We start from the raw sequence: 25,376 nt of genomic DNA, 5'->3' as shown, positions 1-25,376 counted from the left end.
CCCAATATGCAACATTATGAGATAAACTGTGTAATTAAATATAATACAAAAGACATTCAGTAAAACGTTAAGAAGCATGCAACATTCTATGCCCAAATTTTGGCTGACTTGGTAGCATCTGCTAAGGCTGGCATGAAGCATAAAGGATGCCACTATTCTATAGTATCCTAAGGGATTCTGGGGCATCAAATACAAAATGCCACCAAGGGCCATGGAAGTAACTAGCAGTTAAGCTTTCATATAGTATAGAGATGTGTATCTGCTGGGTCAAAAGAACTACAGAAGAGAAGAGCCCAGCAAAAAATCTCTAAATAATGCATAAGATCTCTCCCCCAAGAGAAAGAGTCAGTTTAAATTATCTACAAGACCCATCGTCTACCCAGTCGCCCTAAGTCACCCATCCCAGTTCCCATCCTCTTCCTTCCCTTCCCCTCCATGCTTCTACTTGGTGGCGGTAAAACTCACATAGCATTGTAAATGTCCCACCCCCTTCCCCTTCTCACTGTAGGCTTCCATGAGCTCTAATCCAGGGTAGGGGAGAAGAGTTAACACTAACTCAAATCTGGGATTTTGATGATCACATGAGAACAGACATTTTAATTTCTAAATTGAAAGTTCTTTTTTTGGTGACTGTTTTTATGATCTCACTTATATGTGGAATCTAAAGAAAAGAATATGTGAATGAACTAATCAGAAACAGTTTTGGGGACACAAAGAAAAAACCGAGAGTTGTTAGATGGGTGTGGGGGGGAAAGGTGAAGGGATTTGGAAGCAGCTGTTAACCACAAGATGGCCTCAGGGTTTTTTGAAAATTAATTTGGGGAAGGTATTCAATAATGTTGTAAAGATTTTGTTGGGTATCCGACGGACATGCGTCCTATTTGGGAGACCACCTCAGGGATACTGTGGATACCTGATCATGGCATTGTACACCAGAAGCTAAACATTAATGAATGCCAACTATAATTTTATATATATAATGTGATGGCTCAGTGTGAGGTCAAAGGGATAGTGGATGGGGGGAGGGAGGTTCACAGTGTGAGGGATATAAATGATGAACGTCTAAGTATTACCTTGTCTTGTACACCTGAAACTAATAAATAAATAAAAATAAAAAGTGACCAAGACCATGTTATTATTTTAGAGTCACCAAGTAAGTCATTGTTACCCACATTTATTCACTAAAAAAGTTTGAGTCTAACAAAATAAAGTTAGATTTTCATTATATGTCACTATATGTAAATATACACATGCCTTTGTATAACAAAGTGATTCATATAGAAAAGAGAGTTATACATTTTTATCAAAATTATTGTGCCCACTTTCTAATATACATGTTTTGGGGTAAAGTGATTATACAAACTAAAAGAAATAAATACTTGTGGGGTACTAAAGTTACAAAGTCAAATAAATATGAAAATTATCAAGTAAAAATGACTTGAATTTTGTCTATTTCTAGCAGAATGTTTTATGAGCTTTTAAAGGTTAATGCGTACTATCAGTCTCCAAAGAGGATTTATAAAATAAATTTCCCATATTTATTTGACCAGTAAACCATTATCCCACTTAAGAATCTTGATATAATTTTATCTCCTATGGAACAATTTAGAAAATGTGGCATGTTCTAATGAGTAGTTGTCAATAACATGGTAGAGGATATGGAAGACAGATGCAGCCACCATAATAGATGTTTACGTAAACAAGCTAAATGGGCCTTTCAGTAGTAGGTACCTCAAGAGCTAATTTACAAGTTTATTTTCAATGAGAGCAAGGGGTTTTTATACTTCCCCTTTTTTATGGGAATATTTTTATAGGTTAAAACATCCTTCAAGTTTCAATTAAGGAAATGAGATGCTTCACAAATTCACCCAGGGAGAGAGTATTCCAAAATGTGATCAACTTGTCACATGCACAGGACAATATTATCTGCACGGACTGGAAAAAAAAAGACAACTTGTCAGCGTGACTCCAGCAACATGCTGGACACAGGAAACTGTGATTGAATGAGTGAACAATCAGTCAGGTTATTACAATCAATATTCTTCTTTACTCTCAAAAATGACAAAACAAAAAAAACAGATTTCAGTAACTATAAATTTCAATCTCTGAATTTGTACAGCCTATAAACCCACTAAATAACTTAGGGAACTCTCCATGAAAATGACCAATATAATTATCATTGCTATTTATGCCTAGAATTGCAAATTAATTGTCTTTCCAATAAAGTCTATGTCTCTATTGAGTTTGGTGAGCATTAATTTCTAGAGCCCATGGAGAAATACAAAAATCTAGATTCTGAATTAAAACGCAAAAAGGGAACTTACAAGTCCAAATTTAACAGCCACGTATTTCTGAGCCATATGTTTCTGTATAAAATCTGAAATAAAAAGCTGACTTAGCTATTTAATAGCTTCTATTATATTTATTTTATAAATATTTTTTATTTTTTAAAAACCAGAGTTTAAGCCTATATTATTTTTTGTCTGGAAATACATTTGTGTTTTAGTCAGCTCAGGCTGCCACAACAAAATACCATAGACTGGATGGCTTAAACAACAGAAATGTATTTTCTCACAGTTTTGGAGGCTGGAAAACCCAAGATAAAGTTGCCTACCTATTCAGTTCCTGGTGAAAGCTTTCTAATTGGCTTGTAGACACCTGACTTCTTGTGTTAGTCTTCACATTTCCTTTTCTTTCCTTTACATAGCCTTTCCTCGGTGGCCACCAATCCCACCAGATAAGGGCCCCCTCTTATGACCTCATTTAACCTTAATCACCTTCTAACAGCCCCTATCTCCAAATACAGTCATATTGGGGGTTAGGGTTTCAACATGAATTTTTGAGGAGAAATTTTCAGTCCATAGCAATTTACAAAATTTATAAAACTATTACTACTAATTAGTCTGTTTCTCTACAATCCTAAGCGAATTAAAGAAACAGTGTCTCTAAGATCAAAGGAATACCATATCTGTGGCATTTGGGTTTACCTATGGTCAACATTTTCCTATCAAATAATGAATACTATACTGTTCTCTATGAAATGAATGTATTACAGAAATATCACTAGAGAAAGGCAATAAAAGTAAGTGCAAAGTTTACCTCAGAAGAATTGCTTCTCTTCGTGCCATTCTTATTAAATATGAGCAAATTACCCTTCCCTAAAATCTATATTTTTACCTCAGGCTTGTCTTCAATGTGTTTTTATAATGTTCTTACTACTTTATTGCCCTACTTCTAATAAGGAATAATGTTAATTATTTAAACTATTTTTTTTTACACTGGATGATCACTTGGTTACAGACTCAGTTGTGCTTTTTAAGAGTTTCCTTATCAGTTTATTGGCTCCATGATTCAGAATCAAGACTTTATAACTGAAAGAGCATTTTAAAAGAAGAAACAAAAGCTACTTTGTCAATATAATGATGACATTTTACTAACAGTTCTTTAAGACATGCACTTTTTTAGTCCTTAAACATATAACTCTTTTAACATGGGATGATGCATCCTCCAGAATTAGAGAAACTTTTTCTTTTTTTTGGGGGGGTGGTGGTGGTAAACTATCTGGTTAAAAAAAAACACAACAGAACACAACAAAATAATAAACATAAAACTTAAGAATGTACTACTCTTAAAAATTTTTGTATTATTCTTATCTTGACACAAATTCACATTTGTGATATATACCAACACAGGAAACAACTGCTCTGAGAAAAAGAACCAACAGGTTAGAAAGGGTTGGAATTTCTCAGCTCTACTTACTTATCAGAGCAGTTTTTGTTGTTGATAGTGGTATTTTGATAAGATTTTAATTAAAAATGAGTATAAGACTTTATTGAATACTTAATCTGCATCAATTGATATAGAATATAACAATATTATCAGACATCTAAAATACTCAATTATTGTCATTTATTTTGTTATCGTTCATTACTCTTCCATTGCTGCTTCACTTGGCAAATGTTCTCTTTTGAATTTTTCATCATTATTCCCAAATGAGATTGGCCTATGGTTATCTTTCTATCTTTTTTCTTCTTTTTTAAGCGACAACTTTGTGTGTTTTTTTGTATAAGAAGTTATATGAGTTGATAAACTTTTCACATTTTTGTGTTCTAGTAAAATTTTTAAAATTTGAAAGTATTTATTCTCTTGAAAATTTTATATATATATCACTCAGCAGGAAGTATTTTCTTTGGCCAGAAATCTGAATGTTTCCAGTTTATTTTATGACCACTTTTGAGTCAATTTTCATTACATGTGATAATAAACCATATAGATTATAATACTTCCTTATAAATTTGTAAGTCATGTTCTTTTATGATTTTAACTCCCATTTTACTTGGATTTATACTTCTTACTTTTAATATTTTTCTATCATTTTATAACATTGTTGGTAAATGCCTGTGTAATTTTTAAAAGCTTATGATTTTATGGCTAAGGTATACTTTAACACATTACTTTGAATTTTTAAAGTTGGTGTGTTTAACAAAGTTCAATTTAATATAATAATGAAATTCAGGCTACAAAGGTAAAGATAAAAACTTTACAATATATTTTGTGAGAGATCTAACATGTGGGAAAATCAGGGTAATTTCTAAAGAAGTTTGCTATCATCCTCTCTGACAAACTACTGCTAATTTTCATAGTGCCCTATATTTTATTTTAGACAGCTATAGAACCCAGTGAAGAAAAATAAACATATGACATTAAAGATAGAAAAAAAATTGCAGTAAACTAATACAACTTATTGTCAATATACATTGACAAAACATTATTTAAAAGGTAATTATTTCGTGTTCATAAAGTTGGAGTTAGAAGGGCACTAATTCTTTGCTAATATAAATCTAAATTGGTACTAACCTGCAATATAAATAAAATTTATCAATAGCTTTGACCTTCTAACACCAGGTCTTTTATCATAATGAAATAATGAAAAAATGCAGAGATTTAGTTATTCACAATGGTTAAATGATAACAATATAAATGTAAATTAGTTACGAAACACAATATTAAAATGATATTTTCAAAAAATACTAAATGTATGATAAAGCTTCCTGGTAAGGTAAAAGGTCAGGTATAAACTTTATATTCATTAACTCACTTTTGTAATAGGTCAGTATTAGTATATTCATTTAGTTTACTACACATTTACTACTAATATATTCAGTGAACACACACACATATTAGTGTAATTTTACATTTTTTCCTGTATACTATTTTGTGTTTCATAAAATTATCATGTATTTTCTCTACAGTGAGAAAAATAATAATTTTGATATGTTATATTTAAGTTAAATTAATTTCAAAAATCATAATATGTTTATCAGGAAAATATATACTTTTTTCAACCAAGATTCTGGTAAGTGGAACAACTCAACAAACATTTTTATTTCAAAGAACTACACTGTGGAGTTAAACCAAGATCACATGTCTTACACAGAAACCAACAGACAAAACACTACCATGGACATATACAAACATCAATAGTTTGTATAATTCAAAACTTGCTGGTACTGTGATGTGAATCCCAAACCAGAAGTCTATCACAAGGAAATATGGCAGGCAAGCCCCAAAGAGGAGCTCAGCAATTTGCATCAATGTATAAGGATTTATGTAACCAGGAAAAACTAAGAAATTCTCTGCATATTTTCCTCTAGGATTTCTAACATCCATTCCCAACTGTACCACTGACTGTTTGGGAAAGGAACTCACTTGTATGGAATTTATTTAACTAGAAAAGAAAACTTAGAAGTTATGGAGAAAGGCACAGAGAAGAGGGTCTTTTGATAATCTGCCAAACTGTACTTTCATTTAACTCACTACTCTTTAAAGATCCCAATATTTTTATCTTAGCTCATTAGTTTTTCAATTAAAAAGTACTTTTATAAAGTTTATTTGAGGATTAAATTTGTATGTCACACTGCTTAGAGATAATTAGGTTAATTGACCATAACATCATCATGAAAAGTTAATAACAAATATAAAATTAGAAGGAAGAGTTTAGGCTTCAAAAATATACTAAGTTTACACAGTATTGATAGGAATAATTCTTTGGGCTACAATCTTGGTCCAAGGCACTATCATCTCTTAAGATTGTTGTCTTAAACAACAATCTGAGTTGTTTAAGTCACGCAGTCTATGATAATTTTTTTAAGCAGTCCAAACTAAGACAATCTCAAAGTAAAAATCAAAGTCTTTGCAAGTATCCACAAGGCTGTACATGATCAGACCTCTGCTGCGACACTTGCTCCCTTGTTCATTCTGCTTTGGCCACAGTGGTCTTCCTGCACTTTCTGTACCCACCATGTTCCAACCTCAGGATCTTTTGAACTTTCTTTCTGTTGCCTCTGCCTACATCTTTCTTACCCCAAGGACACTATAAGTCTCATGCTCATCAATACTGACTTCTGCTACAATGCTGACTTATCCACAAAGCCTTCTCTACATGCCTATTTTAAAATATCAACTCCCCAACTCCTCACCCAGGAACTACCTATAACCCTTTGCTATTTTATTTTTGACTAGAGTATTTATTATACTATAATATATCCTATTGTTTTGTTTATTTCATGACCTACTCCCAATCCACTAGAATGTAAGCTCCATGAGTGCAGGAGTATTTGTCTATTTGTTCAGTGCTATATTGTCTTTATTTGGTATTTAATAAGTATTTGCCGAATATAGGAATAATGTGTAAGAGGCAAAATAAAGATAGCATTTTATATTGTTTCATTCATCTTATATAGTTAACATAAAATACATCTGACACTAAGCAACTTAAATTAGTAAAATTTCACCTGATTATTGGCTGTTTCTGAGGTCATTGAATGATAATACCATGTCTAATAAAACTAATTTGATATTGGTTATCTTATTATGAAATTTCTTAGTTTTATTCCAATAAAACATAATTAATAACATTTTACATCAAGTCTATAATGCTACTTTATTATAAAAGTGGTATTTTTCTTAACACATATAAATATAATCCATATTATTTTGGTATTATGATAACAGAGTAAAACTTTGTTGTTTTTATATGTAGTTTTTATTTTACTGTTTTTATATGTAATTTTTTATATAAAATTACCCATAAATAATTCAAAATATTTATCAAGTAACAAACGCGCCAAGTACAGATTTAAAGTATTATATACTCTCAAGATAACTGAAATTAAAATATATCAAGAATCATTGTAGTCACTATGGTTTAAAAGGAGAGAGTGTATATTTCAAAAACGAATACATTATGTGAGAAAACTGTATAGTTTATTCCTAATATATTTTCTTATTAACTTTTTGAAAATCTCCTTTGGTCACAAGTCAAACAAGTTACATCCTATGTAATCTACCTTACTCGTATGAATCATTATATCAAATAATCATAGTTTCCCATGGCCTGAATTTCCTTCAAATTACCCATTTTCCAAAAAATTCACAATTCCGCATTTTAACGTAAGTCCTTTAAAGTTTCTCTATGCGTGTTTCCTTTAGTTCAAAGTTAATTAGTGTAATTTAGAGAATAAGATTATACAATGGAAGTGAATATTATATCAACATCATGTACAAGTTTCCACTCCTACAAAACATATTTGGTAAAGTAGTACTAAAAACTAACATGACTCCATTGAAATCTTGACACTAACACCATAATTTATTTTTTAAAAAATGGTAAGACTTATGAGTACACACTGAATCCAGCCTTTTTCCCAACAACACCAAACATCTTAAGGAAGGATTATTTTCAATTGTCTTTACAATTATCAGAACAGTGGAGTCAGACAGCCTGATTTATATTGACCATGCCAATCAATTAAAATATTAACTTTCTTAATCTGTAAAAGGGATAGTACCAACCTTGTTACTCACTGGAATAACAAAATGAAACGAGTTGTTTAAAACAGTAAATGTAAACTATTAGTACTCCTTAATTTAATTGGTGGACATATCTTGGAACAGAGTAGCTGCTAAAATTTACAAGAGATTATAAAAAGGCTATCTACACAATTGTTGTAAAAGGCAGGACAGCATTTTCCTCTGTAAATTTTATACTGACATCATTTCAGGTACAGTATCTATATTTTGAAAAACAAAAGAAATGAACATTAAGATAAATTACAATGCAGTATTATAAAAAAGCAATTTATTGCTTTTTTATAAAAAATTTATAAAAATTTATAAAAAGCAATTTATAAAAAGCAATTATTTTCAATTTATAAAAAGCAATTATTTATAAAAAGCAATTATTTATAAAAAGCTTTTTATATTTGCTTTTTATATTTATAAAAAGCAATTATTATCAGTAAATAATATGGGACTTTCAAGGATAATAATAAACATCTGAAAATCCTCCTGTCTTCTTTTATTAAAATGAATATATCTTTGTGATAAAAACATGTTTCATTTCTCAAATGGAAATAATAATTATCTTGCAATTAAAAGCAGGAGCTAAAGTAATCTAGGACGTGAAAGTGCTATACAAGTTGGGGTTCCTTATTATTTTCTCTTATCAATATATAGCCTTTTGAAACTATAATAATTCTACAAATAAATATCAACATAAATTTCTATTAATAACTGACTATAAATTAGTCTGTGAACACATTCCCTATACTTGAATCTAAAGTGACTACATAGTAAAATTCTGTGACTAAAATCAAATCAAGTCAGAATATTCAGTCCTTATTTTACTAAGTGCTATGCTTGTTTTCCATACTCTTAAACAGATACATGAAATCTGAAAATTAAGTATGATTGTGCGCCCTCAAAAAGAAAAGTATCAACCAGTGAAACTCTCAAAAGCGAAAACTTTCGCATAGACTTCTAATTAAATATACTATTCTAAAACTTTAAATACACCACTGAGCAAAAATAATCACATTTCAATTCAAGAAACTTTAAAGTAATCACCTTTGGGAAATTAGAACATGAGATTTCTTATGAGACTGTAGCTACACAACTGTCTTAAAGTGAAAGAAGCTGTTTGCTTCAGTTAAGCCTTCAATTAAACTACACTTTCACATTTATTAAATTCAGAAACGAAGAATAATCCTGTAAATCTGATATGTTCTTACGAACCGCATGAAGAATACCAGTAATTATTACATTTGCAGGATCTTGTTAACATTTCTGATTTTACTCGTGTTTCATTTACTCACAGAAACCAAAACTCCGGATATGAATTTTAAAGGAGTACAGGCCAGGCAAGGTCAGCGTATTACTGATGAGATTTCAGCAAAGGAGGAGAAGACGATATTAAGATAAATGGGACTAAATAAATAATCCAAGGACAGAGTTTCTTTTCCTTTTTTTAAAATAGTATGCCACATACCAAAGTATATCTTATGACTTCTGAAAACCTCTATTTAAATATTTTATATCTTATTGATTTTCAAAGTAATCAAAGCAATTATTTTTTTATTCTCTGAGACTATTAAAGTCAACCTCTGTGGATATTTATAAATAGTTTATTCTAAGTTGGAAAGAAAATGATTTATACAAAATCAAAACTCTTTTAGGATATTGAAAAGATATGTGGATACTATGTGATAATATTCTTTAAAAACTGTATGCTTAGATTTAGCTATGTGTCATACTTCATGTCTGTTCCAGCATAAAACAGATGAAGACATTAATTATGAATGTGATTTCAACTGAAAATAAAAATAAAGAGAGCAAAAGAATAAGAAAATGAAGATTCTCATGCTAAGTAAGTATATTACTTTTGTGGACAGTCCTGGCTCCCAAATAATTTAACCAAGTTAAAATTAACTCAATAGTATAATATTAGGATTTTTTTTTCCATCATAATGATTAAATGTATAAAGTTCAGAATTAGAATTTATTTGAAATATAATCCCATTTCTTACAACTGTAGCTTTTCATTAAAAACTCTATTTCAGTTTCCCCTTTTTCAAAATTATTTATTTTAACAAAGGTGACTTAAACAAGATCTTGTATTAAGAAAGCTTAGCATTGAGTCAAACAACTAGTAAAATCAAAACGTGTTTATTATTATATTAATCGTATCAATGGAATTATAAAGTCTACTGACCTTTGGTATTTATAACATGTATACTCAAGGTAATTTACTAACCTAGTAAGTTAGGTTCTAATTATTTTAGGCTCTAATTATCTATGGAAAAAAAAAAGAAATGTACTTTTCACTTGTTGCTTGTTACATATCTTCCCATTGAAAAATTAAGCAAACTCATTTTGTTTTTATATTCTCTGGGTGACATACTGCTGAAGGGAAATCTTGCTCCTCTCTCTTTTCAGCCTTTTAATAGTTTAACAAAAAAATATTTCTCTACTATAACTCGAGGGACAGGGGAGGAAGAAAGGTGAAGAGCTGTATGAAAAATCCCATTTGGATTATTTCATTAGTTAGTGTCTGCAATTATATTCCTACTATAGGACTATGTTCCAAACTGTTAACCACCATTAGCTTCAGGAAGTTCTATTGTTGGAGACTTTTATTTTCCATGTTAAATATGTATACAGTATTAAAATTTTTGCGACCTAGCATATAGCTTTTAGGAGAAAAAAACCTATTTTTAAAATGTATGATGTAGTTCTGATAGCCTTCATCGAATTTAATAGAAAATTTGAGACATTCTGGATAATCATTACTGAACTTCACTGCCTGAACTTCAAGGAAATTTTCCTACAGAATGGCAAAAAGACTGTAGAATATAAGTATAGAATATAAGTGTAAGTATAGACTGTAGAATATTATATTCCTGTAGAAATATAAGTGGAAGTGAGCACGAAGAGTCTCATTAAACACTTCATATATCTGGAGGGAGCTGGGATGAGAGCAGGCCAGTGGAGTAGTGGCAGCTATGTCTATATAACACGAAAGGGCTGAAACGGTGTTCCAGGTGCTTTACGAGATAGTCTGGAAAGCAAGCTCAAGCAATCCTCTTTCCCAAGTTATAGTAGGCAAAGGTGCCCAGGTCCTACAGAGAATGAGGCTGTGGCCCACTGGCTTTTACTACTACATCAAACACGGGGAGGAAATCAGTGCAGAGGCAAAGCTCTCAGAAATAACCACCTCACTTCTCCCATGTGCTTAGATACACAGAAAGCAGATACACTCACAATGCGCTTGACCTTGTTCTTTTTCCTTTCTTTGGGCATGAGAATTAAATAATAACCCATGAACTTGCTCAGAGAATCTATGTTGACTGCCAATACTAGACAAACAGAAGGCTTCCTATTAAAGGATGTAAGGTAGCAAGTGGACAAGGTTCTGGTCACACCACGTTTGACACAGTCATAGTAGTTTTGTTTTATTTTTACATACAAGTCTTCCAAGGAAATACATATTTTAAACAATGTGTTCATAGATTAAAACTATTTGATAAAAATATCACTGACTTCAAATATCTTGTTCACATTCATGAACTACTGAGTTTCAGGACTGTGGAGAAAATCCCCCAATAAGAGGGAACAAAGAAGAAACACAATCATAAAACCTTTCCAACAAATGGAAAACATTCAAATTGGCCTCAAATTTGTAAAACATAGTAATACAGGTCAGAAAACAGAAGCCATGGTACCCACGGAGAATTGACACACAAAAAAAGGTTTTGACTCAGAACTTCTATATCCAGCCAGTTTGTTTCTTCAACATAAATTCAGTGGAAAGATAATTTCTGAGAGTAATAAGATCATTACCTTGTTGACAAACCCAACAAACAATAGGTGATAAAAAATTTGGAAAAAAAAATAAGATGGATAAAAATAACGTTTTTTAAAAATGAGAAACATAATCATATAGCTCAGTATTATCTGAATATTTGCTACAATAGTTATAATATTTATTTGCAAATATCAAAAATAATTCTTGAAAAAAAAACAGAATGGTCAGAGGAAAAAACCAAAAAACAAAACCTGAATCTTAATTCCAGTTAATTCCTAAAATGACTTGAAATTAATAGGATTATAAAGAAGTCAATTTATATTTAATTCTCATGGAACATCCGAAACTACCTCTACATATTAGTTTGTTTCTATTATACATAGAGAAATATCATGTTTAACATCTTAAAATAATTGATAGGAGAAAAATGACATGCAGTTTTAAAAAGATCAAAAAGAAATAAAAAGAATGAATAAAATATTTTGATAAATGAAATTTGTTATGAAAAGAATCATATATGTACTCAAAAAATCTCTTTTAAACAAATAATCTCACAGTGAATCCAAAAAATAAAAGTTAATTTACAGTATTAATTCCTGTGCTTAATCTTATATATCTAAATAAACTTTAAGTATAATTAATAGTAACAGCAAGCATTTACATAGCACTCACTATGAACCTAGCACTATTATGCACACTTAAATACTTTAACTCACTTTATCCGAAATGACCTTTCCGGTTAGTAATCCTATCCCCATTTTACAGGTGAGAAAATACGAGCTAGCCCAGGAAGTCAAAAGATTTGCACAAGGAAACAATACTGCTAAAATTTAGATTTGAATACAGGCCATCTGGCTCCAAAACCCAAGCAGCTCTGGATACACTCTACAGCCTTTCTACTTAAGGGGAATTATAAGAAACATACTTTTAAAACTCTCAAATGATTCTTTCTCCTCACCATTTGCTTATATGAGAAGGCAGAGGGGGGTGTGGGGTGTGTGTGGAGGTTAGGGAATGGATAACATCGAAGACCAGAACTATGAATTAACAAAGACCCTGCTTTCTGGGTCACCGCTGGTTCTCATAAACGATTAGACTGTCCTTAGGGGAATTCCTAGTTAGAATTTCCAGGCTCTGTCTTTATTAATATAGAGGCTGTCTCTGAGAAACATCACTGACACAAGCTTCCTCCCTTATATCTTCCTGCATAACTTATTCCCCTCCATTCTTCAAGTGAAGCTTCTCAATCAAGTCTTCCATTCAGTGATGGTCTATTGTTTAATTCTTTCCCCAACACTTATTTTTATGTTGAGCCCACAATATATGGGGATGGACGTATCTTTGACCCATATGCTAGGGTAAGGCAGAGAGAGACACAGAGACGGAGAGAGACTGTAAAACACAACAGAAGATGTGGTAAGAACTGGAGAGTCTCAAATGTTCATCTCGCTTCCTTTACCAGTTCGTGAGTTTGTGTAAAAATATTTATCTGCATTTATTTGCATGTGTGCACTTGTGCCATATAGTTTGAGTTAAAGAATATATCTATTACATTTTAAGTTATTTATGTCAACTGAGAAGGCGGAACTATTTACTCAACAATAAAGTAGAAGAACATCTCTATGGGTATAGACTCTCGTACAAATATTTATGTACTGAAGCTATACAAACATAAAAGGCTCATGAAAATGAGATTTCTTCTATTTACACAAATCAGTTTACCACACTCTTAAATGGCATGTAAATAAGAGTATCACAGTTGCTTCTTTTTTTGTTTGTTTGTTTTCAAATATGAGATACATAAGACAGATGAGAGCATGGTATTATAATAGTCGTTCACATTCTTTTACTTACACCCCTCATAGATGTCGGTGGGAATATGGACTGCTGCATGCTGATAAGATATTTGTCGTCCAAAATTAGCATCATCGATAAAAACGGGTTTTATCCTCTGACTGCCTGGCTCACTGTCATTTTTTTCAGGCTATATAGGAAAAGGCAGACAACAAAGAGAATATTAAAACTTATGCTAACACATATATTCGCACATTCATGTCTTCATTTGCCAAATGCATAGTTTTCAAAAAGGAGAACTAAAAGAATATTTTAAAATATAGTACTCCGATGACATCAGGTGCACACATTTTCATTCAAGTGTTAGCATTCATATTACATCTTCATGATATTATTCACACAATAACCTAAATTCTTGCCTAATTTTCTCAATGTTAGAATCATGCCTCAGGATTATTCTGAGAGAAACAAAGTGTTCCCAAGACCAGTATTTATTAAAATGTACATTTAAAAACATGACATATGCCTTTAAAGACAACCTAATTAAAACTATCCCCTTGAAATAAATTTCACTATTTATGTTAGCAAATTTATATTTTGCAGTTGAGGATAATTCTGTGTTTGACAATTAATGATACATATGACCACAATAAGATAGCAATGAAGGATTATTTTATGTCATGTTCCCTTGACTTTTGTATGTATTCCAAGTTTATCAATTTTTCTCTTAAAAAAGAAAGAAAATATCTGTTGTAACTCTAAGTATAATTAAATTCTAACTTCAACCAGTTTGTCTCCCATGGTAGGAGCTTAGAACAAATCAATAATGATTCAAGAAAATCCCACAGGAGTTTAAGGTTGAAGATTCATTTTCTATCTCTTTGAACTATGCTTTTGATACTGAATTACCTGTTGCCTTACCCTGGCAAGAAATTAAGAATCTCATTCATTTATTCAAAATGCATCTCCAAAACAACTGTTTTTGGCTAATCATATTAAACCTTTTTTTATCTCCTTAAAAAACAACTGAACAAAAAAATCACAACGTTTGACTATTTTGGCAGCACAATGAAGTTAATACAAATGATAAACAACAGAAAACACTTCGGTGGACAACAAGAAAATTTCATAAGATGGCTAGAAGAATGTCCAACAACCTAAAAGTTAGCAGGTCAATAAAGAAGTGATAGTGTTCCAATTGCCAGATCGCTCTGAAAATTGATATGACCAGAGAACAGCCATATCCTGAGATATTTTAACACGTGTGTGTGCAGGTATTATTTTTTCCCTAGGAGAATTGCAACATTTGGAAAGATTATTTAGACACAACCATGAGCAATAGGGCTTTTTTTTTCTTCTTCCACACAATGGCTCCTAAAGCCATTTCCGACCCATCATTAGGTAATAAAATGAATTTAACAGGTCATGACCAAATTATTATTTTAAATGAAACATTAATAAAAGAGAATATGAAAATACAATTTTATATAAAGAAAAGAACTATATTGTGAAACCTCTGGTTTAGTTAGATATGACTGTGTGTGTGTATATGTGTGCACATGTGGGTATATGTGATTTGAATCATAAAATTTGCCAGGTATAAAAATATTTGAAAATAGATCACTATTTCTATTCATGTGAAAGTGCCAAAGATATTATTGTTCCTCAATTAACAAACATAACAAAACAGTAATGTTGAAAGTCTAAAATTTAGCAAAATACCTACATGTAGGAATCACAACTCATACTCACAGACGTTAGGTGTGTGCAGTGTGAAGGACAAGAAAAGAGAGAAGAATTACAAGGGAAAGAGAAACCACAGAGCAAAAGAACACTTAACCTAACATATCTGCTTTGACTGCAACTGTTAATAAAGAATGAAAATGATAACTGGGATTCAGTCTTGGATTCAACTGTGAATTTTAACACATTTTAAAATTCATATGCTATTCTACGATGTCTATCCCTCAGTACTATTGACTTGAGTAAGAGAAAGGCACTTTAAAATGAACTACTTTCATTAATAACATAAATATAAAAAAGGGTTCCATCTAACGGATTTTGCCATTATTCTCAGTTAGTGAAAAATCTCAATATTTATTTTAAAGCAGTTGTTTCTCAAAGCATGTTCCCTGGAGAAGCAGCATCTGTACACACTAACACTTTTTAGAATGCAGGCTCTCAGGCCCCACCCCAGACCTCGTCAATCAGAAACAGCTTGGGAAGAGCTAAGGAATCTGTAGTCTAACAAACCGTCCCGCTGATTCTGATACACTCTAAAATTGGAAGTTCAGTGCTTTAAAATACAGGTAGTTTAAATTAGGCATACTTTTTTTAAATTTAGAACTACCCATGAAAAAATTAGGATTGAGTAGTAATAAGCATTGTGGGGACAAAGCCAGGAGTGCAGTTTCCAGGCTCTGGCCTCACATAGAAAGGTGTTAAGTATGTGTGAATAGAAGCATGCACATGGTAATATGACAAGTGATATCTGTCAAAGGACGCTTCAAAAGACAAGTCACTCAAGATATTCTAGGGGTAAGCTCCATCCTGAAATAAATTGGAAAAATGCTGCACATTATATTTGTCTAATATAACAAATCGCATTGGCATATAAAAGGCTCTGAAATAAATTTCACTAAAGAAAACTGTATTTAACCCAGTGTTCGCAAACTGATACGACCCTGAAGCTTTTTTTTTAAATGTACTAATAATACCGATTACAAAAAACACATATTACTTATGAAATGCCAAGAAAAGGGATAATGGCGAGTATATACCTCAGACTTGATTCTACTCTGTTGCAGTAATAACATCTCAGACTCGGGCTAGTCCCTGTTCATGGGTTTCTGTCTTTTGACTTATAAATAAATGATGTTGGGCTACAGGTATGGACATTACCTGTGGGACACACCAGAATCACCCGGGGAGCTTCTTCCACCACCAATATAGCAGTGTATCACAATGGGGAGGATGTCTTTTGAATGAATCTCTCAGCTGCTTTTAATATTCTTCCCTATTAAATTGAGAACTCTCAAACTAAAAAAATCTATAAGGTCATTTTCAGTTATAAAAAAAAATATAGTTCCATTTATAACTTTAGAAGATAACGTTAGTTTTAGTAAGAATATCTTTTCCAGAAATCCCATTTACATTTATTACTAGCAAATTTTAGATAATATATGAAAAGTAGAAGGATTAGATGATAGACAATAGACAGTAAACTCCATGTACGAGTTAGGGTGAGGATTACGTAAATATGTGCAAATATTTCATTTATTCACTGAAGAATATTTATTGGTAGAGTGGAGGAGAGAAGGATTTACTGACATTATTGTTTATAGAAATGCCACTTAAAATCTAAATCTGGAAACAAATTAAATATCCAGCAAAAGTAAAATGGTTACAATAATTATGATAGATATAATAATTATGATAGATATAATATAAAACAATAATCACATTGGGAATATACATACATGCTGTATTTTTAGAAGTGATTTCAGTTGAAAAAAGTAAATTTTAAGCTATAAGAGAAAAAGGCCTAATTTGAGAGGAAACAGAGATCCAGGGATACATGCAGGGATGAGTACATAACAAATGCTCTCAGCACTACCATTAGTTTTGTAGTTATGAAATATAACTGTATTCATCTTTGTGTTCTCTTGATTGTTTTGCAATAACATAATGAACAAGTATTATATTTGTAATCAGAAAGATATTATTGTTTGTTTTAAGTCCTTTCTAGAATGCTATTAAGAATTATATGAGTCCTCTCACACCTAAAAATTATAAATATATTTATTTTATGGAGATTCTTGCAATTTTAAATTGCCATATAACGTCCTTCTGAAAATAAAAATGTACTTCTTAACTTGCAGAATCATGCATAAGGACCGGTTTTAAAGTGCAGTTGCTAAATATAACAAGAAACACTAAAACTGCAGCTCCCCATGCTCCTCCCTTTTATAGTCTCCATAAATTGTAATAATTTCATGAAAATATTAAAATTTTTAAATGTAACTCATTTCTTCAAACTTATGAAACTATTATTTCTGATGCCATCAAAGTTCATAGTTTTACCTATCTTGATACATTACGTTATTATACAGTATAATTAAAATACAGCAAATATTAGAAACAAAGAAATTAACTGAGAAAAGGAATTTGGAGAAAAGCTACTTCACATATATTGTTTAGTGTGTTAATTAAAAATTTCAAATAAATTCTAGAATTAAGATTTCCTTGTTTATCCGACCACATACCAGAAAAAAAATCAGTTAGCGTATCTTTTTAACATTTTTTCCCCCAAAAAACTCTCTTCTAAATTTTCCAAACTACCCTATATAAACGTGTACAAATAAACCAAACAGGGTGATTCTAAATGTATTTAAATACATTTGGTAAAACACACTTGTGAAACATGAGAAGTATGTTTCTCAGACTATTCATTTCACTGTAATTTCAGTTATTAAATAATAGATTAGATCACTCAGAGACAAAGATACAGGCCAATGTTGGATGGGTAGGTCATTCAATTTTACAAGCAGTACATATTAGCAAATTTAATTTGGAAAGTCACAATGATAAGTCTGTGAAAGACACAAAAGGTCCTTGCTTATTTAATATGTTTACCTCAAAGTAAACACTATTAGAATTGATACTTATAACAACACATTTGTTTTCAATTTTTATATTTTTCATGTTATTAACTTAAAACTATTTCCACTGAAAATAAAATGTTCAGAAATTAAATGTTTATATATTTTACCTAAATTGCAACAAAAACTAGCTTAACACTTTGCACAATTCAGATTAAACTGTGTGTCCCACACAATTTTGTGTCTCACAAAACTGTGAGATTAGTTGACACTGAACAAGAAATGGTTTGCTGAGACTCTCTATAGAAGTATCACAACTGGCATTTCTATCTCACTAGTGAAGTTACATGAATGTCAAGCTCTTGTGTAATGAATTAAATTCTTTAATTAGAGGCTATAGCTATGTATACAATTCTCCAGTCCGTATGAGTGTATGTTTTTAAATTTCCACCTCTAAATACATCCTTTTCTTTTTTACAACTATTTCACACATATTATTTACAACAGGGCTTTGCAATCTATTTTATGGAATAAAAAGTATTGCTGCTTCTGTAACCACTAGTCCACCATTGGGGATCTAAGTATTCTGTGATGCCCCATTCCTTAAGGCTGGTTACCAGTTCTGACCCTTACAGAAGAAAGCCTTCTTTTTACTAAATCACTTGCATCAATTAGAAATGGAAATTCATCAAATCAGCTGCAGCTGACCAGACCCAATTAACAAATAATGAATAGAGAGAAAAAGCTGCTGAGCCTTCATCTAGCCACAGTTGTTCTGGTCAGGTTGAAAGGCCAGGCTGAATATTAAATAATGAATCCAGTTACAATGGCAATAAGAATACCATTAGGCCTCCTGAGTTAATTGGTTTAAGCCGCTATTTTTCTCCTTGAGGATGATATGACTCAAAGAAGTATTTAAGCACACAAAGAGAATTAGAAAGGAAATATGAGGTGGATGACACTGAATAAATTATACACTGAAGACTTATATACTTGCACTCTTGCTTTACTGAATCATAACAATAAGAAAATAAAATATTTAAATTATTAATTTAATAAATATCCATAGTATCCTAGCAAAAACCATGAGTTTAGCTAATATGTCTGATAAAGAAATAAAATATTTTTTCATGTATTCAGAAGATTTCTGCAGTTCTGCAGGTAAGAAAAATGATATAACTCTTTAGATTTACCTTATGGAAAACTGTAGCATTAATTCTTCAGAGGAAATTTATTGAACATATTAAGAATGTTTTCAAGTTAATATGAATAGTAAATTTATAACAGTGTTTAAAAGAAATTTGAAGAAATTATTCTAGTTCTTAAAGATTAGATTCCCTGTTCTAATCTTTTTTTGCCCTGATAGTATCCTCCATGTATTCCTCCATGGAGGATAGAATCTTCCATGTATTCTTCTCCTACTAATTATGATATATAAAAGCGAAGGGAGAAACAGTCCTAAATAAACCCACTTTGGGGGTAAAAGGGAACGGTAAGCAGCTGAAACTGTGCAAAAACATAAAGATAACAAGTTAGAAAATACTGTAGAGAATATTTAAGCAAATTGTATAAATTTTTATATACATTTCCTAAATATGACAGTGTGTGTGTCAGAGACAGGCATAAATATGAAACACATAAAACTGAACTAAAATCAAAAAGTGATACTGGCTACTGCAATACTTGTTTATTAAATTTTAAAAGCAAAAATAGACATTCCTCAAATAAAATGTACTGAGGTTGTAGTGATGATGACAGTGGTAACATTCACAAAAGCTGGAATACACAATCTGAGAACATTCTAAAAATAAAATTAACTTTTTAGTTTCCATGAGGGTTGAATCACATATCCCAGGACCTAGCACTCAATAAGAATGGGGTATTAGAATCACAGCACACTGAGTAGTATGAGGACAAGAAGAGTTGGAGGCTGATTTAAATTCCACATAGTGTGAAATTTTCAAATCACCAGCATTAGAAAGGGATATAATAATATGAAAATGTGCACATATCCATTTTTACCTAAATATGTAACGTAAATTTTGGGAAGAGGCTTATAGGGGATTTGCCTCTACTAAGGGACTGTGAAATGGTGTCTTGAATATGAAAAGCACTCTATGATTTCAGACAGTCTAAAAGTGCAGTATAGCACAACCCATGGAAACCATATAGTGTTATACACACACACACACACACATATATAATATATTATATATAGAGAAACCATATAGTATATATATACATATATATATATATATATATATATATATATATATATATATATATATATATATCGTATTATAAAAGAAAAACATTTAAATGTGGTCATTCTATTTCTAAAAAAAAAAACAAAAAGGACATTTTTATATTATAAATATTCTGTTAGACAAATCTACTTTTCAAAACACTATCAGGGCAAAAAAGGCTAAAAAAAAAACCGCAAAACAACACACACACACACACACACACACACACACACACACAACTCTGCAAGGTAGAAAAATCAATTATTTCCAAGGTAGACATCCAAGGCAGAGACTGGCTAATGCCATACAACTAAGGTATAATCAGAAGGAGCAGGCTCCAGGACTCCATGATGCTACCATATTTACAAGGAAATGAAAATCTATTTCCTGTAAACCTACCTGATTTATTTCCCGCCTGCCTACAGTGCGGACAGAGCCCCAGAGTAATTTCCAGGTTCTCGACCTCACATGGAAAGGTGCTGGCTCGGGTAGTAGATGGTCATCAACTGTGACTATTTGGCCATCAGCTGTAACCGGTTAGCCATTAGCCACTGACATAACTGCCGTGGCTAAGCTAGCAGGGGGCGGGGTGTGGATTGCGGATTGCAGTTAGCAAGTGAGGTTATTTGGCAGAGAAGTGGACGGCAGGTTGCAGATCCTGTGGCTCCTGCTTCCTGTGTCTCCAACCCAGCCTCCAGCGAGACTATAGTGGTATGACTCCCCTGTCTGTCGCTCCGTGGGTGTTCCTTTTTGGCCTCACTAAATTCTGCGTTCTTATGCGGGAGCGGGACTAGAGACCTCACATGCCACCTCGCATGACACTACTCATCCAGATTTCCTGTTTTGCTTCTCCTTGCTCTTCATGTTCCTGACACAGTGGCCTGTTTTCTCCTTACATCATGTTCTTCCTGGTTTAGACTTCCTTAGGCTTACTGTTCTCTTTGCCTGGCATGCTGTCACATGGGGTGGCATGTGGGGTGTGGGGACAGAGTCCCAGCAGTTTCCAGGCTCTCGGCCTCTTGTGGAAAGGTGCTGTCTTGGGTAGTAAATGGCCGTCAGCTGTGGCTAATTGACCATCAGCTGTAATCAGTTAGCCAATTAGCCACTGATCTAACTGCCAGGGCTGCGGTGGTTGGACAGTTGGTCAGTTGGCAGGCAGAGAAGCGGTGAGCAGGTTGTACGTCATGTGGCTCCAGCCTCTAGTGAGACTATAAAGCCTCCAGTGAGACTATAGTGGTATGACTCCCCTACTTATGGCTCTGTGGGTGTTCCTTTTTGGCCTAGACATATCCTGTGTTCTTATGTGGGAAGTGGGACCAGAGACCCCGCAGGTCACCTCACATGACAAATGGCACAGTGAGCAGTGTCTCCCACATGACATGGGGTCTCTAGTCCCTCTCCCCACATAAGAACACAGGACATGGTGAGGCCAAAAAGGAACACCCACAGAGCAATAGACAGGGGAGTCATACCACTATAGTCTTGTAGGCGGTTGGGTTGGAGACCCAGGAGGCAGGAGCCACAATATCCGCAACCTGCCATACTCTTCTTTGCCAACCAACCTCACGTGCTATCTGCAATCTGCTCTTGCTAGCTCAGCCACCATCTTCTTGCTAGCCCCCATTTGCTGATAGCGTACCCACGACAGTTATATTAGTGGCCAATGGCTCACTGGTTACAGCTGATGGCCAACTAGCCACAGCTGATGGCCATCCAATCACAGTTGATGGCCATTTACTACCTGAACCAGCACCTTTCCACGTGAGGCCGAGAGCCTGGAAACTGCTCTCTGGGGCTCTGTCCCCACACATGCTTTTTCCTGGTGTCCCTTCATAGCACCAGTGCATTCTTCAGATTCTCAGTTAAAAAATACTCTCTTGGACATTCCCCCATCTAAATTATCCCCCATAGAATCTTGAAAATATCAACCTATATACTACCATCAGAGCACTAGTCTAACTCTAGTTAACTTTTTATTTGTCCATGTTTGCTGTCTCACTACCGTAACATATAACATTTATGAGAGCAAGAGACTTCTTGATGTCATTCACTTGTTTCCCTAGCACCTAAAATCTCACTTAAAACTGTATTTGCTTGGCCATATTTATAAAATTTGTTGAATAAATAAATGAAGTTGAATCTATGTTCCCTAATCCCCAAACATGCTTTTGTCCAGGATAAAAACTAGAAGCAATTTGGAAAATGGACAGACAGTGCCTCCATCAGGAATTGAGGTTCTCCATCTCATTTTAAATCTATGAATCCTTGCTACGCCTCCTCAGATTTTTTTTTAAAAAAACAGGAAACAAAATCTGTAAGTTTCTTTCTAGGTCTAAAAATTCTAATTCTGAAATCTATGAACATTAACTTAAAGCAAAGGTTTATTATTATTGTTATTTTCTTATGCCCAGTAATTACAAGAGCATCTAAATGGTGGAATGCTAGTATAAACAAGCATTTACAAAAGAGTCTCTTGGTATCCAAACCCCTTGGATCCCGAGAATTTGTATTTATATTCTAATTTAGGGCAATACACTCAGAGCGTAGAGCTACAGACATCAAACAGACAATTTGTAGATGAAAATAAAATATTAGTCAACCTTTTTCTTCTCAATTTCATGTGTTTATTCTTTCAATTACATTACATGCTGGAAGTGATCATCGAGACCACCTTTTTGATAAAACCTTAAATAAAAATGAACACACCAAATGTCAGTAGTCTCCAAAAGAATCCACTGGAGGGTTGAAAGAAAACAGAAGTTCTCGCCAGTGAAATAAGAAAATGAACTAATATTTTCTATATTGATCGACGGTATTCCCCCTCCTCCCTCCTTACTAAGTGTCTGTGAGCTGGTCTGAGCACCTCTTACACTCCAGGTACCACACGAGGAAGTGGAAACCCCACACACTGACAAGTTGGGAGCTGCCTTCTCACTTCTACAGTCACTTTAAATGTACAATTCTACATTTTATGTGTAATTTACATATTATCTTCTCTCGTTTAATCTATTTCATATGGGCAGGTAGCTTTAATTTTTTTCTGTAAATGAATAATGATCAAAGATGGAATTCCAGCAATGTGAGATGCACCGAACAAGAAAATGACAGAGATAATGTTTCTATTCCCAGCATCAGCTCTTTTTCAACCTCCTTACAAGATAAATAGTGACTTAATTAGGGAAGCTGGTAAAAAAAAAAAAAATTATATATATATATATATATATATATATATATATATATATATATATACCAATAAGATTATTATAAATACAATTTATATTTACTATTGATAATAATGTCCTTTATTCATATGACCTGTTGACATATTTCCAATGGTAATATAAAGTCATCATAATTAACAAAGGTATTTAATAACTAACATCCAGAGAAACCATTTTTTCTTGTGGTGATTTTTAATGTCCTATGCTACTTAAATCAACATTATGTACAATTTCACTAAGCAAAGATTTAGAAGTCTCTTTTGAGGTTTCTCAACATATTAGTTCAGTAGTACATAGAATTTTTGGTAAATATTCTTATATCAAGTGCATCTTTTTAATTCACATGCATGTGCAAGCAAAAAAATAAATGTTGAAGATACCATTCCAAACAATCCAGTCCCACCTTTGTTTACCCTGTGTATACATAAGGTGAGTTTGTAATGACCATGTAATGCTATCAAGTTTTCCAAACTTAGAAAATAGGCAATAAGTTTTAAATAAATACACGATGAACTACTGCTGAAAAGAATTAGATGAGGAATCTAAAAGAGAAATATGCACTACTCCAAACAACTGATAATCGGTATTTAAACTATCATTGCAAGAGGAGCACGTGCCCAAGTGCCCAATGCATTATAAAAAAGTCTAAATAGACTCAAAACATTTAAAAGAAGCCCCAAAAACATAAAGCGGGACTCCTAGAAGAAACTGAATCTAATCTAATCAACTTTTTTTTTTATTAGTTTTATAGTTTTATTTTTTTCCAATGTCTCCTAATGTGACTGTTTCAAACAGGGGTCCATGCATTCATTTTAACGTACCTACTGGGTAGTGATCAGATTAGTGGAGATTTATGACTCAAAGCTTAACAATCTTTTAAATCATAGATATTTTATTTTACCTACTGCAAATCACTGCCAACAATGAAACTGGTTGGATAAAAACAAGCCAAATACATCAAAATTAAATGTGGACAGAATAATGGATAGGAATAATCAATTACAATTTTAAATCAAAGTTGTCTCCAAAATTGTTAACCAGAAGCCTTGACTTATGACGTCTCCATCACAGAGCCCTCTCCCATCCCCCACAGAGCCCATAGCACAGCACAGCGACCCACGGCCCCCGCTGCGGTCACGCTGACTGCACTGCACTCAGTTCCCTGCGCTGTCAAATACCAAGTGTGCGACACTGGACACGTGACTTAAGCTCACTACGTTTTACTTGTCTTCTCTGAAAAATCATAAAAATAACCATACATGCTACAAAAGATTAGTGTGAGCTTTGAACAATACATTGCATATAAAGAATTCACCATCTATTTTCCAATCAAGATGGCAGAGTAGGTAACTGCTGTGCTTGCCTCCTCACAGGATCACAGCAAAATTACATCTAAACCACAGAACCACCATCATGGAGAATCACCTGAAGTAGAGCAGAACTAAGGACACGCAGAAGGAGCCGCCTTAAGACTGGCAGGAGGGGCAGAGACATGGACCATGCAGGCCCAACACCTAACCTACCATATGGTGTTTAAAAATCAGGAGGGATATTTTGGCTGCAGGGGCTCCCTGAGGAGCAAGGGGTCCCAACTCCACACTCGGTTCTAGTGCCAGGAAGAGAAGTCCCCACAATTTCTGGCTGTAAAAACCAGTAGGGATTGTGGCTGAGTGAGACAGAGGGGGGCTGGAATCCCAGGTGTTTTAAAACAAAACAATTATTAAATACTAATAAATAAAAATAAAAATAATACTGCCTAATAAAGAATAATTATATATACATAACTATTATTATAACATAATCCAAATATATATATATAGCATCCAAAATAGTTATATCATTTATTTTAGATGCACACGCTAAACAGGCA

The 25,376-nt window shown here is 32.9% G+C and overlaps 1 protein-coding gene across 5 annotated transcripts in view; it reads right to left on the bottom strand.

Moving 5' to 3' along the window:
• CACNA2D1 (calcium voltage-gated channel auxiliary subunit alpha2delta 1) overlaps window positions 1-25,376 on the bottom strand; it is a 469,014-nt gene that overhangs the window by 147,242 nt on the left and 296,396 nt on the right. For all 5 annotated transcript variants that reach the window (XM_081079528.1, XM_081079529.1, XM_081079531.1 and 2 more), the window contains exon 6: window positions 13,499-13,628. In XM_081079528.1, the coding sequence (XP_080935654.1) occupies window positions 13,499-13,628 (130 nt within the window). The remainder of the gene's footprint in view (window positions 1-13,498; window positions 13,629-25,376) is intronic.

The sequence above is a fragment of the Rhinolophus hipposideros genome, assembly GCF_964194185.1.
Source record: "Rhinolophus hipposideros genome assembly, chromosome: 18".
Taxonomy (NCBI): Eukaryota; Metazoa; Chordata; class Mammalia; order Chiroptera; family Rhinolophidae; genus Rhinolophus; species Rhinolophus hipposideros.
Note: the sequence above shows the minus strand (reverse complement) of the source record. Positions and strands in the feature narration are given on the sequence as shown.